Consider the following 15158-nt stretch of genomic DNA (forward strand, 5'->3'; position numbering starts at 1 on the left):
AACACTCACAGGCCTCTGTCATTCTGCACAACTGTTTAATAAACTGAACAAGTTTCTTACTTAGGCTTTACCTTTCACATCTATAGTCAGAGAGCTGCTTCAAAATAAGATTTTTGAATTTTAATTTCAAAATTCGCTAACATTTTACATGAAAACATTATTTACCTACTCTCATAACCCTACACCATAAACTTACTGCTGATAGGCATTTCATTTCCCCACCACATTGCAGTTGCCAATTAAAAAGCCCCAAGCTCTTAAAGAGTTCATAAAGCAGTTTACCACACACTCAGTGACACAACTGCTTCTGCTTGAATAACTCTAGAGGACTCTCATTAGCACATATATTTCAGATAAAATTCTGAAGTCTATTATAATCTTAACAAAAACTTATTTTCAAAAATAGGGTAGAGCTATCCTAACTCCCATAAGCTAAAAAGTCTATGATATGATATCATATATGATATAATAATAATAATAAATTATTATAATATACGATATTATGATAATTCTATGATATGATATGAAAAAATTAATATCTAAGAATTAAGACACAATGCTTTATTTCTGTCTCAGGCTTTTTCAATGCCTCTGCAGCTACTGGATACAATGGTAGAAACTTTGAGAAATTCATTGAAGTTTTTTAATTAAAGAAGATAAACAGAAGAATTACCTGTACAGTTATACCCATTTAGGAAGCCATCAATTAGACTTTTGGTAGTATGCTCAAAAACCTCCAGCTGAGATGAGCTGTCATCAAAAATAGCATCGAACATAAATTTCAGGTCTTTCCTATGCCTTTTGTTAATATCCCTATGGGTCAGTCTCTTCCCGTGAAAGAAGCTAACTTCTTCCTCCTTTGGATCAAAGACCAGCACATGCTGGTCAATAACTTGGACAACCCTGCTAAAGCTGCCGTGTTTTTCCTTTTGGGTCTCTGGACGGACACGGACCACCACTTTCACATGATTACAGACATCTTCTTCCTTAGCAGGAGTCATCCCGTCTGTGCCCCAGCTTCACTTCCAAAGATTCTTTCAGATCGAACAGCTGAATTTTTTCTGCAATTAACAAGATAGGTTTTATTTGAGATATAAGGCCTTTCACTCTTTCCAACAGCTCCCAGTTCGATCGGGACTTGTCAATTGCACTTGTCAATGGACTGCGACAATGGCAGTCGTGCAGTTGGCCACTGTAACTGGCTGGAAACGATGATTTAGCACAGCCTTCAGAAAGCCAACGAGCACTTTCCCAGTAAATTCTTACGTTTATTTTAAAATTTAAATTACTAAAGGACCGAGTGGCATTCCTTTATATCAGACCAAGCTTTCAGATGAGATACCGCATTTCCGTAGGCTAAAGCGAGTAGCGTATTTGTCCTTCAGCAAAAAGAGGAGCTGCCTGCGGTGCTTTCCCTGGATTATTAATTTAGTCACGTCGCACGTAGGTTTCAAGAGAGTTAAAGAGGGATTCACGTTAACGTAACTTGCACGGGTTAAAGTAACCGATACCAAACCGGAATTTCCTTTAAACAGCCCATCTCTGTCGAGCGGGCTGCTCGCTCACCCTTAAAAGCGGACAGCAACACGCGTAATAAAGACTGTCGGTGACCATTTTGCCGCTTCAGGACAGCTCTCCCTCTCTCAGCGGAGCCGCCCTCGGCCGCGGCACAACGGGACACGGCGGAAGGGAACACCTGGGGCAAGTAAGCGGAGGGGCCGCGGCCAGCCCGCCCGGCTCTCGGCCCGCTCCTTACCCCACCGCGGGCAGCTCTCCCTCGGGGCACGCCTCCAGGCTCGGCCCTACGGCCCGCGAAGCTGCCCCGCTCCCGCCGCACGGCTGCCTGCCCCGGCGCTCAGCCCCCGGCGCTCAGCCCCGGCCCGCCGCCCCGCTCTGCCCCGCTGCGCTGCGCTCTCGCCGCCCGGACTCACCGCGGGCCGCAGCCGCACCAACCGCCATCCACCGGCCGCCCGATTCAAACCCAAGCAGGCCGCCCTCCGCGCCTTATCATTGGCTGCCTCGCGTGACGTCAGCAGAGCGACGGCGCCAGCGGTAAGTGCGCGGGGCGCGGGCGGTGGCGGGGCGCGCGGGGAGGGAGCGCGGCGCGCGTGGGGCTGACGGGCGAGCGAGCGGGCGGCTCGGGGCTCCGCGTGTGGCTCCTCGTGTGGCCTCTGGCTCCGCGCGTCCCGCCAGCCCGGCTCGGCCGGGGACAGCCCTCCGCCTCTTCCTCCCGCACGCCGCCGCGGGGCCTGGCGTGGGTCGGGCTGCGGGCTGCTGACGCTTCTCCGGCCGTCTCTGGCAGAAAGTGCTGAGGGGTGGGATTTTTGTTCTTGCTACCTTTCCGCTTCAGTACAAGCTCGGCGCTTCAGGCGGCAGCCTCCAGTTGTGCCCGAGCCTCCTGTTGTGCCGCTTTAGGCGTGTGCTGTTACAGAGTACACTGTCAGCTCAGCTCTAAGCGATGTATATCGTTGTGTAGAAGGATGGTGGTTGTAAGCAAAGTGTGTCCCTTGTGTTAACAAGACGCCGTGGGCTCGTACCAGCGTTGGTCAGTGTGAGTAGGATGGTGGGACACACCTGTGGTGTTTAACCCCAGCCTGCAGCCAAGCTCCCGGCAGGTGCTCCTCACTCCCTCACCAGTGGGATCGGGGAGAGAAGGGGAAGGGTAAAAGGTAGAAAACTCTTGGGTTGAGATAAAGACGCTAATAGGAAAAGCAAAAGCTGTGCAGATGAGCGAAGGAAACCAAGGAATTCCTGGCTTCCCATGGGCAGGCAGGTGTTCAGCCGTCTCCAGGAGGGCAGGGCCCATCACAGGTAGTGGTTACTTGGGAAGACAAATGTCATCATTCCAAATATCCCCCTTGTCCTTCCCCTACTTTGGGTACTGAGCATGATGTCATTTGTTCTGGAATATCCCTTCAGTCCATGTGGGTCACCTGTGCCAGCTGTGTCTCCTCCCTGCTGTGTTCAGCAGAGATCCAAAACACAGCCCCATACTACCCCCTGTGAAGAAAATTAACTCCACTGCAGCCGAAACCAGTGCAGCATACCATGGTGATATATATGTTTTCTGTAGAGGCATTGTGGTTTGTTGCAAAACCTCACATCTGTGTGTCTGTACAAAGTTGGAGTGATACATACTTTCATCTTTAAGGTTGGAATTATTGCTCAGCTGAGGCTTAAATTATCAGGGGAATAACTTTCTCAACATCTTATGCAAGCAAAATATCTGTAGCCTCTGGCAACATAAATTCAAGAAAAGCGCATATTAATATCTGATAGTGAAAGTAATCTGCTTGTTGCTTGAACATGATTGATTAGTAGATAATATTGAGAGTTCTGAAAACATTTTGCTGACATGACGTGTCTATAAAGCTGCCCATCTTGGATGTGTGTTGCCTTACTTATAACATTTCCACTTTATTATTAAACAAATACACTGTTTCAAATATTTGTTTGAAAGTAATTGCTGACATCTACTGCTCTTCTAGGTTGATCAACTCCAAAATGTTATCACAATGTCTGTGCCAAGTTTGCAAATGTTTGCTTCTGCGCAGCTGGAAACTGAGTTCAGTAAACGTGGCTCGTTTTGCCAGAAGGATCCATTCTTCATCAAAAAAGTTTTCTGACTCTGAGTCAAAGGAACAAACTGTCCAGAAATGTGAAACTGAAGAGTTGCCTCAAAGTACAGAAAACAGCAATTTTGGAAGATTGCACATACCAGTGATGCTGGAGGAGGTTATTAATTGTTTATCCCCCCAGCCAGGTCAGGTGAGTTAAATGGTTAACATTTGTGATCCACTAACAGGCCAGCAGAAAAATTTGCGCACTGTAGGGATTCCTCTAAACTTTTGTTTAGAGGAATAAAGGGATGCTCTTTAAGAATCAGTTGTACCTTTTAAAGGTTCTTAATTGTTTTGAAGTTCAAATTAAGACTGCATTCAAAGTAATAAAATTCTGGTGTCTGTGTGCCTGAATCCCCAGGTAGGTAATATTTGTTAAAACTGCTGTGTTTGAATATTCTCTTGCTTTTGTACTTGGGTATTCTTAAGGTTTCGTTAATAACTCATAGTAGTGTGGACTTCTCATGTATGGTTGTGTCATCAGTTTGTGAAGAGCTCATACCCTAATGTGTAAGAGGTAGTAAGTATGTAGGTTTTAAAAACTGTCATTATCATTATCCCTTGTTCTGAGACAGTTACTTCCATAGTTGGAGGTCTTTCCTTAGGATATCCTTTCACTGCATACTTTCATCTGTGATTTTAGTGCTTATGTTAGCTTCATGGAATCTTACTACTTTGGGCTTATCAATGTATATTTTTACTGCAAAGGTTGAAACAATAAATGAAGAAGTAGAAAGGTTAAAATTTGTGTATGTTTTTATTTTTATTTGAAAACAGCATCATCCAACAGTGGCAAAGTGATACAGCAAGTTTGAGGTGGACTCAGTGATCAAAAATTTGCAGTCAAATCTCATTGTGTTGCCTTATGTATAATTTTAAATGTTTGAAGAAACAGTGGAAATGCAACTAGTGTTCATACATATTAGCATACACATTGCTCTTGCATGTGTCCTACTGTTGAAGATACCTAAATTAGAGAAATACATAAGGAACTTCGAGTTCAGATTTCATTCTGATGTCAGGACTATGGTGACATTTTCACTCATTAAATGAACATATAAACTGTGATACTCTATGTGAAATATTTTTTCCATTTGTGTACATTTTTACTTAGATAAGAAGTGCCTGATGAAATGACTCTTCATTAAACTCTCCTTGTTGATGTAGAGAAACCTTACTTGGAAACAGAACTTGTAAAATAAACTATTCGAGGTTATAAACTGTGGAGAGTAGCTATTACTCCCGCTGAAGATTTTTTTTTTTTTGTAATTTAAATATTTATGAATGTAAAATAGCTTATTATTGGGTTGGATTTTTTCAGGTCTGCATATACATGGTTTTGCAGATTCCTAAGCTAGTAGTGAACCACTAATGACTGCTGTAAGAGAGCCCAAGTGTGTTTACCTCAAACAGAAGCATTTATAATACTGCTAACCTGTTCAGCGTGACTGAAACTGGAAACTGTTCAGCACTTCCATTTTTCTTTTTCTGTATGTATTTGCAGCACTTTCTGAAGCCTTAAAAAATAAGTAGTATGCAAAAGGATGCAATGTGTCAACGAAATCTTGCTATTGTAAGTGAAATTTTCAACACAGGTTGAGACAGTTTCTCACTGACCTGAGTGGTGGTAATCAGTTTGCATTCACCTGCATATCAACTGGGAGTGTTGTATAAAGTTATATTTTTAAGATTATAGTAATGACAGGGAAGTCTAGAAACACTTTATTTTGTGGGCAGGGAAGGTAGTGCTCTAATCTTGAATTGAGTTTTTCTGCTTTATTCTCTCCTGCGCACATAAAAGATTTCCTTTACTCAGCTTTAACAGTTATATTCTTTGTTATAAAATAGCTGATTTGGGCCTCAATTTCTTGTTGTGTCCTAAGACAAGGAGTTGCTAATATAAAGAAAATCTAATTAGAAAGATGATGTTCTCCCTATAGTTATAGCCACTGAATGGGATTTTCATTTTACTTAAAGGGGTTCTTAGGAAAATAAATGTTACTTAAGAGTGAGTCACAGCTGAGATGAAGATGTTAGTGCTTTCCTACTGAATATTCTTGTTGATTGGCTCCTTTGGGGAATCTGTTTGTCAGGAGTTTGAGCAATAATACTTCCAGTTATCTTTGTATCTTCTTTTATTGCCTTGTTTCTCAAAGTCCCTGTAGTAGTCCTGTTTTTGAAATAAAGACTACAAATTAGTTTTTACCAATCTACCTCACTTCTCAATGAAAAGTCTGTTGCAGCAAGTTCACACACAAGTCATTTCCTCTCTAAGTTTACTGTATTGATTAAACTACATTTTAATCTTTTCAGTCCACTAGTGTTGTTTGCAAATACCTGACCAATGTTTTTGCAGTTGTCTGGACAATTAAGTTTTTTCTATTCTCTTAAAGAACCAAGCATATTTTGAATTAATGTGTTTGGACATCCAGAAACATGTTTCCCCAATTTTCTGCCTAGTTTTTCCTATTTTGTCTGCAATAGTCACTTGCCTTTTAACTAAAGATATGGATCTCTTCCACATTTCATGGCTATAATATTAAGTAAAGGAATTTCATTAGCAGTGAGTTCTAGTATGAATGCCAGAGGATGTAACTCTGAAATTTTGCCTGTTCTTATGAGAATCTCAAAGGGTTTTGAGTTGTGAAGCTCCAGGAAATTATAATGCTCCAGCAGCAACAAATACTTCTGTATGTAATATTTAAACTCCAACTAGAAGAAAAGCAAATATTATGCCCTACTCAGATTATATGGGGAAGTTGTAATCTGATGACGTCTGTGGTTTTATATGATTGAGTTTATCTGTGGTTGAGTATGGTCAAGAAGAGACTGAAATAGAGATACTATAAGCTCTGCTAATACTATTTGGTTTATGATAGTTCTAGAAACCTTTTTTTTTTTTTAATATCTCTAAGTTAAATGGTAGGTGGTCAAGCTTGAGGTGAGAGAGAATGAATGAGACCTTTCTGTTTTCTTCAGTGTTTAAGTGGTTCATCAGAAACTGTTGATGGTTTGTTTATCTCATCATGTTAATTAGTGTCAAAAAAAGTAAGGCAATAATTTTCCCCAAAGAGATCTTGTCTGACATCTTCTTGGGTTAGCCAGGACTTATTGTGGGGATTTCCCTTTTTATTCTCCGTAAATTTATTCAGATTATTTTTGTTACTTGGCATTCGTTGAAGGAGGTATCCTCTCTGTCTTGGAAATAATGTGTGATACCTAGTTTCTAGAAAGAGACAGGTATTGCCTGAAAGCATCCAGCTTTGTCATGGGCTTTCCTTTCAGTCTTTCAGTTATATATTACTTTGTCTTCAGGATAGTTACTATTTTCACGCATCCAAACATCAATTTTTTTTTTTTCAGAAGGAGTATGAGCATGGCCTTCTAGAATAACAGGAAGGAAGTACAAGACATTGCTGACAGTCAGACATTGTTCTGTTGTGAGTGAGGTTCTGCTTGAGCTCTGCAGTTTCAGTTTGAAGACAGTGGCTTTTCACCTCCTGGAGGTTCTATTGTTTGTGTTGGATGTGGATCTGGAGCATGGTTATTTCCTTCCTTTTCTGCAGAGCTAAGTAGTTAAGTAATAGATGACACTTGAAGGAAGCTGAGGTAGACTGCTGGTGTGTGAAAGCAGAGTCAGTTCTGAAATTGTTGTCCTAGTTTAAGTGTATTGTCCATACATAAGTATTCTTTTTCTGCCTTATACTGAGTATAAGTGCTTTAAGGCAAAAATAACCTTTCTCTGTACAGCACCCTGCAGAGGGGACTTCTGTTTTGTGATAAAGGTTTCCAAGTACTGTGGTATATAAATAGTTACATGTCTGTGCTGGTGACCAGGGTTCTTATCATAGTACCTCCAAAGCCATCTGCAAATAATTTATAACTAGAATGATCCGTTTACAGTAGAAGTTCTCAAAATTGAAGTTTTCTGCAGGGTGTCCAAAATAAACAGGAATTGAAAAGGGATCTGGAAAAAATCTGGAGTTCTCAAATTGTATGAGGGTTTTTTTTTGTAAAAAGCAGCTAAAATATCAAGTTTAGAAGGGAATATTTATTGCATCACGAGATAAATGCTGAAATAGTTGTTTTGGAAAACACTACACACACATGGACTAAGTAAAAGTTTTGTTGTTTAACCTGTTTTCCACTGGACTTGTAAAATTAATGAGGTGACATAAAGCAATTGATTTGCATAATGGTCCTTATTATAAAAAAACTTTTTTTTTTTTGGTGGGAAGCATGATGAAAATATCTTTCTATATGCAAATTTTATGGCTAAGTTTTCTCTGTCAGCAGCACAGTGATCTATTGTTGTAAAAAAGGAAGATACAGAAACTTGCAAGAATCAATAAATTAATATAGAGTAATTCTGCAAATACTCTGGGAATTACAGAACACACTTTTTCCCCATAAGATTTGAGCATTACTGGGACATATTGAGAGTTATTTCAGTTGATCATGTAGTTCCTCTGTATTCTTTCTGTCTCTCTTATCTTGCCTGATGTCCTGGCTGCACATATTGTCTGTTTACAGTAGAGGCTAGCCAGGCTTCAGATCACAGCTGTGTATGGAAATGTGTAATAAAATGTGCATAGAGTGTGTATATATATGCAAAGTGTATTCATTTTCGGAGGTATCTAATAGGAAACTAGTTAAGTGGGTTCTCATCAGATAGCACCTGGCTAAAATCATACTTTAAGAGGGATGTTTTTGGTGAAGTTAGGATTTTGAGTTAGTGCATGAAAATGGAAAACATTTGTAAAGCGGTTTTGATTAAGTCATGCAAAAGATAGTACCTCAAATATTTATTATTAAATAATAGTAGTATGTTTTTATTATGGTAATGTGTACATGGAATGTATATGGTATTTATTATGGTAATGTATACATGGAAAAGCAGATCCCATTTGGTCATGGTCCTTGACTTATAAATGATTGCTCTCTGCTGTGACGTGTCAAAATAAAAAGTAATAAGGTAGAAGGACTGTTATTTAACAGTGTAATGCCAACAAATGTCATACATTTTCTACAGTATTTGCATCTGCGGGAGTTCCATCACAAGATAGGAGAGGAAAGAAGGAGACTGGGAAGAAAGCAGGACAGGAGGTGGAGTTCATGAACAGCTTGCCAGCTGAGGAGGCACAGAAAGTCACACTCTTAAAGTCACACTCTTCAATTGTCTTTTTGTTTTACTGTCTTCTGTAGTGAGCCCTCCAAAAATACAGGGATCTTAAATTCCTTACTGACAGATGACTGAAAACACATGTGATTTATTTGAGAGCACTGCATAACTGTTCTCTGTTTTTGAAGCTGATACTGCTGAGTGACTACACTGCAGTACCAGGAAATGAAAAATATCCGTATATTTGGATCTGAATGATGGCAGGATATGAATGAGGCATGGTGAAGAAGTCCCTTCAGATTTTACTTTTTTTATCCTTTGAGAATTTGGTCCTTAGAGAAAAAATAACTAGAATACTTATATGAGAGGAAGAATAAGTTGATGGCTACAGCTGCACAGGGAAGAATGTTCAGGTTGTAGTCCTTGCATTTCCTCCTGATCCACCTCATCTTCCCACCTGCATCATGGCTCTCTGAAGGCATATCTGTTAGCAGCCACAAGCAGAAGAGCTCTCACCAACTTTGCTCTGCATCTTTCTCTATTGCAGTAGAGGAAGGGAAGCCTGCAGCTGCTGTATCCAAAGAGAGCAGCAAGGGAACAGGGCCTGCCTACTGAAAACAGCTCCGCAGATGTGCAGATTTCGTTTTATGGTGGTACTGGCTTAGCTTGCTGTTACCATTCTATCACATAACAAATGATAGCGCTTCAGGAGACTATTTAAGATGCTGTGTTATAATAAAGCAAGATTCAGTGCTTTCGGGTGACTCAGCTTGTAATGACGCTGTATATGCTCTCCTTTTCTGTTGTGACAGCATTAGTCTTTGCACCTCTTGGGGAAAACTAATAAAATTCACCAGAAAGTAATCTAAGCCCTTTAAATTTTAACTTGAGTGAGCCTGTGTTCTCAGAAAGGGTGATAATTAATATATGTAGCTACTCATTTCCTCCTCGTCTAGTACTGTGTGTCTTTAGTCAGCCTTTTGGCTAAGCTTTCTTATTAAATATTTGAATTTGAGTTTGCAAACAGGAATGCAGACATTTTCTATCACACAAAATATTACTAGCAATTGAAGATCACAACTGGAGTGTGGGAAGTATCTACAGGTTTTGTTCGGTTTCTTATTTTGTGTTTTATACTGCTGTGAGTATTTTGCACAGAATTGTTAATAAAGAGATAATTATAGGGTTAAGCTACTAAATTTGATATTTAAATGGGTAGCTGAAGTCATGCAAATGTATGGTCTGATTTTTTTTTTTTTAATGTTTTTTTCCCAGACTTTCTGAGCATGTTGTCTTCATTCCAGTGATGTTTGCTGATACTCAGCATCTTGGGAAAATATTTTTCTAATAATTGTGTTTTAAATGCTGAAATAGATGAATATTGTTTCAGGCTCCCTTCCTATCAAAAATGGTGTTATTTAATGTCAAATTGCTGTAGGCACCTGGCAGCCAAGACTTATCAAAAACATGTCCGTGGCTTTTTTTGGTTTGGCTAACCTAAGTAACAAAGAATTAGACTTTTACTTCAGCCTTTGTAAAATTTTCATTGCATCTTAAATATCTCCTCAGTTTTGATTGAGGGAAGTAGTTTGTTCTGAGGTAGCTGAGGAAATCATCTTTGTCTTGTTAAGTTTGACGATTAGCTGAAGTCATTCAGACATTGAAATTTTAATTTCCTATGGAAATGTTAATAATGGTGTGCTTGAGTCATAATGTCATTAAATCTAATTCCAGACGACATTAGTCTTAGGAAAATGAGTAAAGTAAATAATGCATACTGAAGTAAGGTCTGCCACTGCTGTCTAAAAGCAGGTGACAAGGGCAGGTGGTGGTGGTTTTTGTTTGCTTCTCTTACCTCTTATGCAAGAGAGAAGGAGCTCATCTGTGTTCTCTTGCATTGAAAAAAACTTGCTCTCAGTAATTTTTCTGGATGTTTCACTCAGCTACATGAAATGCAGTGTTTGGCTGCAGGTTTCCCACTAGGCAAGGAATGCCACTTGGAAAACATGAGAGGGTCTAGGACATGGCTCCCTTTGCTTCTGATGTGGGAGGATTAGAGTGGTTTGCCTGTGACTGGACATTTGCCAGGCTTCTGTGAAGGACCTTCAGTTGATGACAGAAAGATGTCATGCACTTTAAGATAAATGGTAGATGTCTTCAGGTGAACTATTCCAATATGTTCTGTGAAATCAAGACCACAACTTAAGGTATGAGTTTTAGAAAATAAGTGAAGAGGGGAAAACAGTAGCAAAGAAGAGGTAAAATGCCTTTTTATGTTTTAATACAAAATCTGTTCATTAGTGTTCATACGTTTCATATTTAGTTGTAATCAGAAAATTGAACTCTTGTGAAGAAAATATATTGGGAATTATTTTGAGGCAATATGTGATTTTGACTGACGGGTGATTCAAAATATGTTCATAGCAATCTTTTTTCTTCTCTGTGTGAAATAATAAAGAGATGGTTGATAGTGCTAGGTACTGAAATTCTTGGATATGCAAACTTAGTGATTTTACAGATATTTCAGCTGTATGCTAGTATAATTTAGCAGCATCCTTTGTTAGTGTACCAGTGTGATGAATGTGAAAAATGGGAAATAATGGTTGCATTATGTTGAATTGTTGAATAGACCAATACTGGAAAAGAATTTTATATTTTACTTAATGTGTGATCTGAAAAGGTTATTTTCCTGCAAAATGCCAACTGTTTATTTATATTCTTTTTATGATGTAGATTGTTAGACTTGGTGTATAAACAATTTTTTTATCGTTTCATACTCTGTCAAAGGAATTTTTGAAAAAAATTAGTCCAGTTATGTTTGACCTATCAGTCCTTAATTTTTTAAATTACAAGTGATAATTTTTTACATAGATAAAAGACGTGTACTGTATAAAACTTACAGGAGATATTTTCTGCTTTCAATCAGAATTCTTCTTTGCAATGTACTTTTTCTTTTATTTTTAATAGAAAGAAACCCCCAGGATTTATGGTGTAATATATTACCATAAGCAAAATTACAGAACTGTAAATTTTCACTATTTTGATCAACTTTACTTTCTGGCATGTTGTATCATCAGGCATAATAAGTTTTAGTCCCTTTATAATATTTTCACCGACAAGTTCAGCTCTTGCATACTTGAGCAAGCTTTGGATGGGAATTACACCTGTAAAGATCAGTAGCTGCTCATAATTTTCATAGCTGTGTCATCAGCATCAGCTTATTGCTGCTGGGTCTAGAGATTTGTAAAGCTTGTTTACCTTGCATAGGTTTAAAACATTTTTCAAGTCTACTGCAGGGAAACCTTCAGTGACAGCTTTGCTCTGCAGGGTAACCTTGATGACTTTTTGCCACAGATGTTTTTATTTTCCAGAAGTGGCTTTTTTATTGCTTTTTATTGTTAAGTAATTTTATGTTACAACATGGCAGTATTTTGTTACTGATTGATGTTGAGATGACATCAGAACACACAGTCATGTGGTAAGCCAGCTTTCATTCTTAGAGTTCTTATGGAAGTAATAGAACACAAATTGCAACTTTTTCAGGATGGGAGTATAGCATATCTAAGTGTCTGTGTACAGTGTGTGGTTCATTGCATTTGTAATATTTTCCCTCCTGTGAAGCAATGATTTTGAATAGATGATTAAAAATCAAAGTGCTCTGAAACAGGTATGTCTAATTTCCCTTATGAAACTGAACATATTTGCAAAATATTTTGAATTCTCATAACAGGGAGCAAAGGTTATTAGCATGCTAAAGCCTAAATATTGCTTCTTACTAAATTTGAATAAAATACGATAGAAATGCAAAAGTGTCTCGTTGACCTCTTATTTTCTTAGTTCTAGTTTTTCTTATTTGCATATGAATAGCAGCAAAGTGTGTGTTTTAATAATGTTTTCTGCTGAGACTTTGAGTGTGTATCGTTTCGTAGTTTGTTTAGAAAAATAGTAGAACTCTTCTAGCATTTTTTAAAAGTAGATTTTGCTACTTACAAATCTTTGTTGCGATATCACATCTCACTGTGCTGTTTTTTTAAAAATCAGGTTTATTTAACGTAATTTAAAAAACCCTGCCTGTTGTCAGACATATAAAACAAGTTATACTGTATTATTTTTGTATATTTAGTGAGAATTGAGGACAAATACTTGTGTTGTTATACAAAAATTAAAATATAATCTTTTCTCTGCATGGTTGACCTGTGCATGCGTTAGGTAGGGCATAGTGATATGTGCAATAAACAAATTTGTGATAAATTGGGAGGATATAGGATACTTACCCATTTTAAGTCGTATTTTGAGTCAACTAAAGAAACAGTGCTTAGAATGGAGAAATATAATGGAAATTTGTAGATGCATGCTTTGGGCTTGATCGGGGTAAGCAGACTTTGATTTTCAAGATTTAATCTGGGTTATAAATGACATTCTTTCAACAAAGGTGACTTCTGGCAGAGCAGAAGAGGAGAAGGTTTCATGGAAACTTTGTTTTCTTCCTTTGGAGACTGGCTTGCTAACAACATGGAGAAAAAAGATCTCTAATTGCTAAATCTTCTAATCAGTATTTTTGCTTTAGCAAAAGTAGTCCTAGATTTAGAATAGCTCTAGAAATATGATCTGATTAAATAGTTTAGGTTTTGATAGATTCCTTTGTCTAACACCAGCAATATTGCTATTGCGAGTTTGGAAGTGAGTGTCCATAGTGCATATTTTGGTTGAGGAGAGAGGAATTACCTCTTTTTCTAATGAAGAATTTTGTACATGGGTAACTGTTCAGCAGGATTGAATTGCTGACCTCTGCTGGCATTGCATTTATAAGCAAACTGTTATCTAGGGAAGGTGTTAAAAAAATAAAATGAGCTTGGGAAATGGTCTGGAGTAAAACCTGCTGGCCTGTGTGCTGGGGCCCAGACAAAATGGTGGTTCTGCCCTTTGAGAATCTCCTTCCACTGGCCTGTTCAGGTAGATATAACCAGACACTGCTGGGGAAATAAGCTAAGTATTTTGTTTTGTTCTTGTACACGGACATGTCTTATATTCTGCTTACTATTCAAACTCTGCTTTGAGTTTAGATTTTGTCTCTTGAATTATATCCCTTTGAATCATTCACAGATTATAGATTAATTAATTCAAATTCATTAGAATTTATGTTTGCATTATATTTAGAATTGGAATTTATGTTTGCAGCTCTCCTATAAAGTGGCACAACAGTAGTATTTCTACGTTGCAGAACTTAGAGGCAACAATACTGAAATCATGCTTTGAGTGCCCAATGGGAAATGCCCCTTTTCCTGGTTTTTTGAAGAGGTTAGCATTTTGGTTTAGAGCTTTGCAGCACAGTGGAGTGACATCCACTTGCAGTTGTTGAGGTCACAGTGTGCCTGGGAAGCAGATCTAGAGTTTCTGAGTTTTACAGAGAGAAAAATGAGAAACAGTGTGACCTACCTGCTTGGTGTAGTGACATGAGAATTGCAGGAGTTGGGTGGCCAAAGTTCCAGTGTCCATCTGGCAGCTGAGTGCATTTCTCAGTTAGTGTCTTGGATATTGCAGTTTCCGGTGTTACTTCACTTTTGGAAAGAAAACTGGAATGGAAGGGATTGATTCATTCCTTCTGGATGTACTGGAAGAGCCAAGCTGAACAGGTAAGCCAGTGAAGTGTTGTGTGCCATTGAAGGGAACAAGTCCAGCATCCCTGCTCCCCACATACCACCATCTCCGTAAGCTCCTGTCCCTCCCTGACTTCTGCAGATCAGTTGAACACGCTAATATGGCAGAAAACAATACAGCTTTTTCTTCTGTTTTAGTTTTCTGTGCCGTGTTGCTAAGTTTAATTGGTTATGGAAGTATGCAGTAAGTGCTTGTGCTGAGAGAAATTAACTACAAGAGGGAAAGTACACATTAGAAAATAATGCCTTATTACTCCTACACCAAACACTTAACATCTTGTGCAACCATAGTCTTGGTACCAATCTTTGGTAGATTGTCGCTTTCTGACTTTGCTGTGAGAAGATGACATTCCCCGTTACAGCTTTGTCACTTGATAAAAATTAGTGTTAAAGTCTGAGATTTGTAGGTTCTAGTGTAGTTCTGGATAAAACATGCTTTAATTTAAAAATACATCTTAATTGTAACATTCATGCTCATTTTAACCCTCAGAAGCCTTACCTGTTCCTCCCTTTCCTCCAGGCCTAAAATAGAACTCTTAAGTTCTTATGTGTTAATGGCTTAACACTTCTCCAACTGCCCTGGACATGCTGCTCTCTGGATACATGTTCATTCTTCCTCTTGCTCTTGTGGTTGGGCAGCTGTGGAGTGAGCACAAACCAAAACTGTCCCTTTCCTTGCACCGTGTTCTCAGGTGAATAAGCCGATGGAACCTGTGCGAACAGGGCCAGTGGGCAGCTAGAGCTGGAGATGAGAGTGAG

General features: G+C 38.9%; 2 protein-coding genes across 7 annotated transcripts in view; one reads left to right on the forward strand and one right to left on the reverse strand.

The window, feature by feature from the left end:
• Window positions 1-1978, reverse strand: part of KIF18A (kinesin family member 18A) — a 30477-nt gene extending 28499 nt beyond the window's left edge. For 2 of the 3 annotated variants that reach the window (XM_085062983.1, XM_085062981.1), the window contains exons 1-2: window positions 1757-1867; window positions 674-1061 (exon numbers count right to left, since the gene is read on the reverse strand). In XM_085062983.1, coding sequence (XP_084919109.1) covers window positions 674-1001 — 328 coding nt within the window. In that variant the 5' untranslated portion in view covers window positions 1002-1061; window positions 1757-1867. Of the gene's footprint in view, window positions 1-673; window positions 1062-1756; window positions 1868-1931 lie in introns of those variants that run through there. The other variant, XM_085062982.1, reaches the window with a different exon arrangement.
• The window catches only part of METTL15 (methyltransferase 15, mitochondrial 12S rRNA N4-cytidine), a 75957-nt gene continuing 62356 nt past the window's right edge, over window positions 1558-15158 (forward strand). Inside the window, exons 1-2 of one of the 4 annotated variants that reach the window (XM_085062986.1) lie at window positions 1558-1705; window positions 3489-3768. In XM_085062986.1, the coding sequence (XP_084919112.1) occupies window positions 3505-3768 (264 nt within the window). In that variant the 5' untranslated portion in view covers window positions 1558-1705; window positions 3489-3504. Of the gene's footprint in view, window positions 1706-1947; window positions 2053-2140; window positions 2552-3488; window positions 3769-15158 lie in introns of those variants that run through there. The other 3 variants (XM_085062988.1, XM_085062985.1, XM_085062987.1) reach the window with 3 other exon arrangements.

This window comes from Lichenostomus cassidix, chromosome 5, assembly GCF_008360975.1.
Source record: "Lichenostomus cassidix isolate B80296 chromosome 5, HeHo_3.0, whole genome shotgun sequence".
Classification (NCBI taxonomy): domain Eukaryota; kingdom Metazoa; phylum Chordata; class Aves; order Passeriformes; family Meliphagidae; genus Lichenostomus; species Lichenostomus cassidix.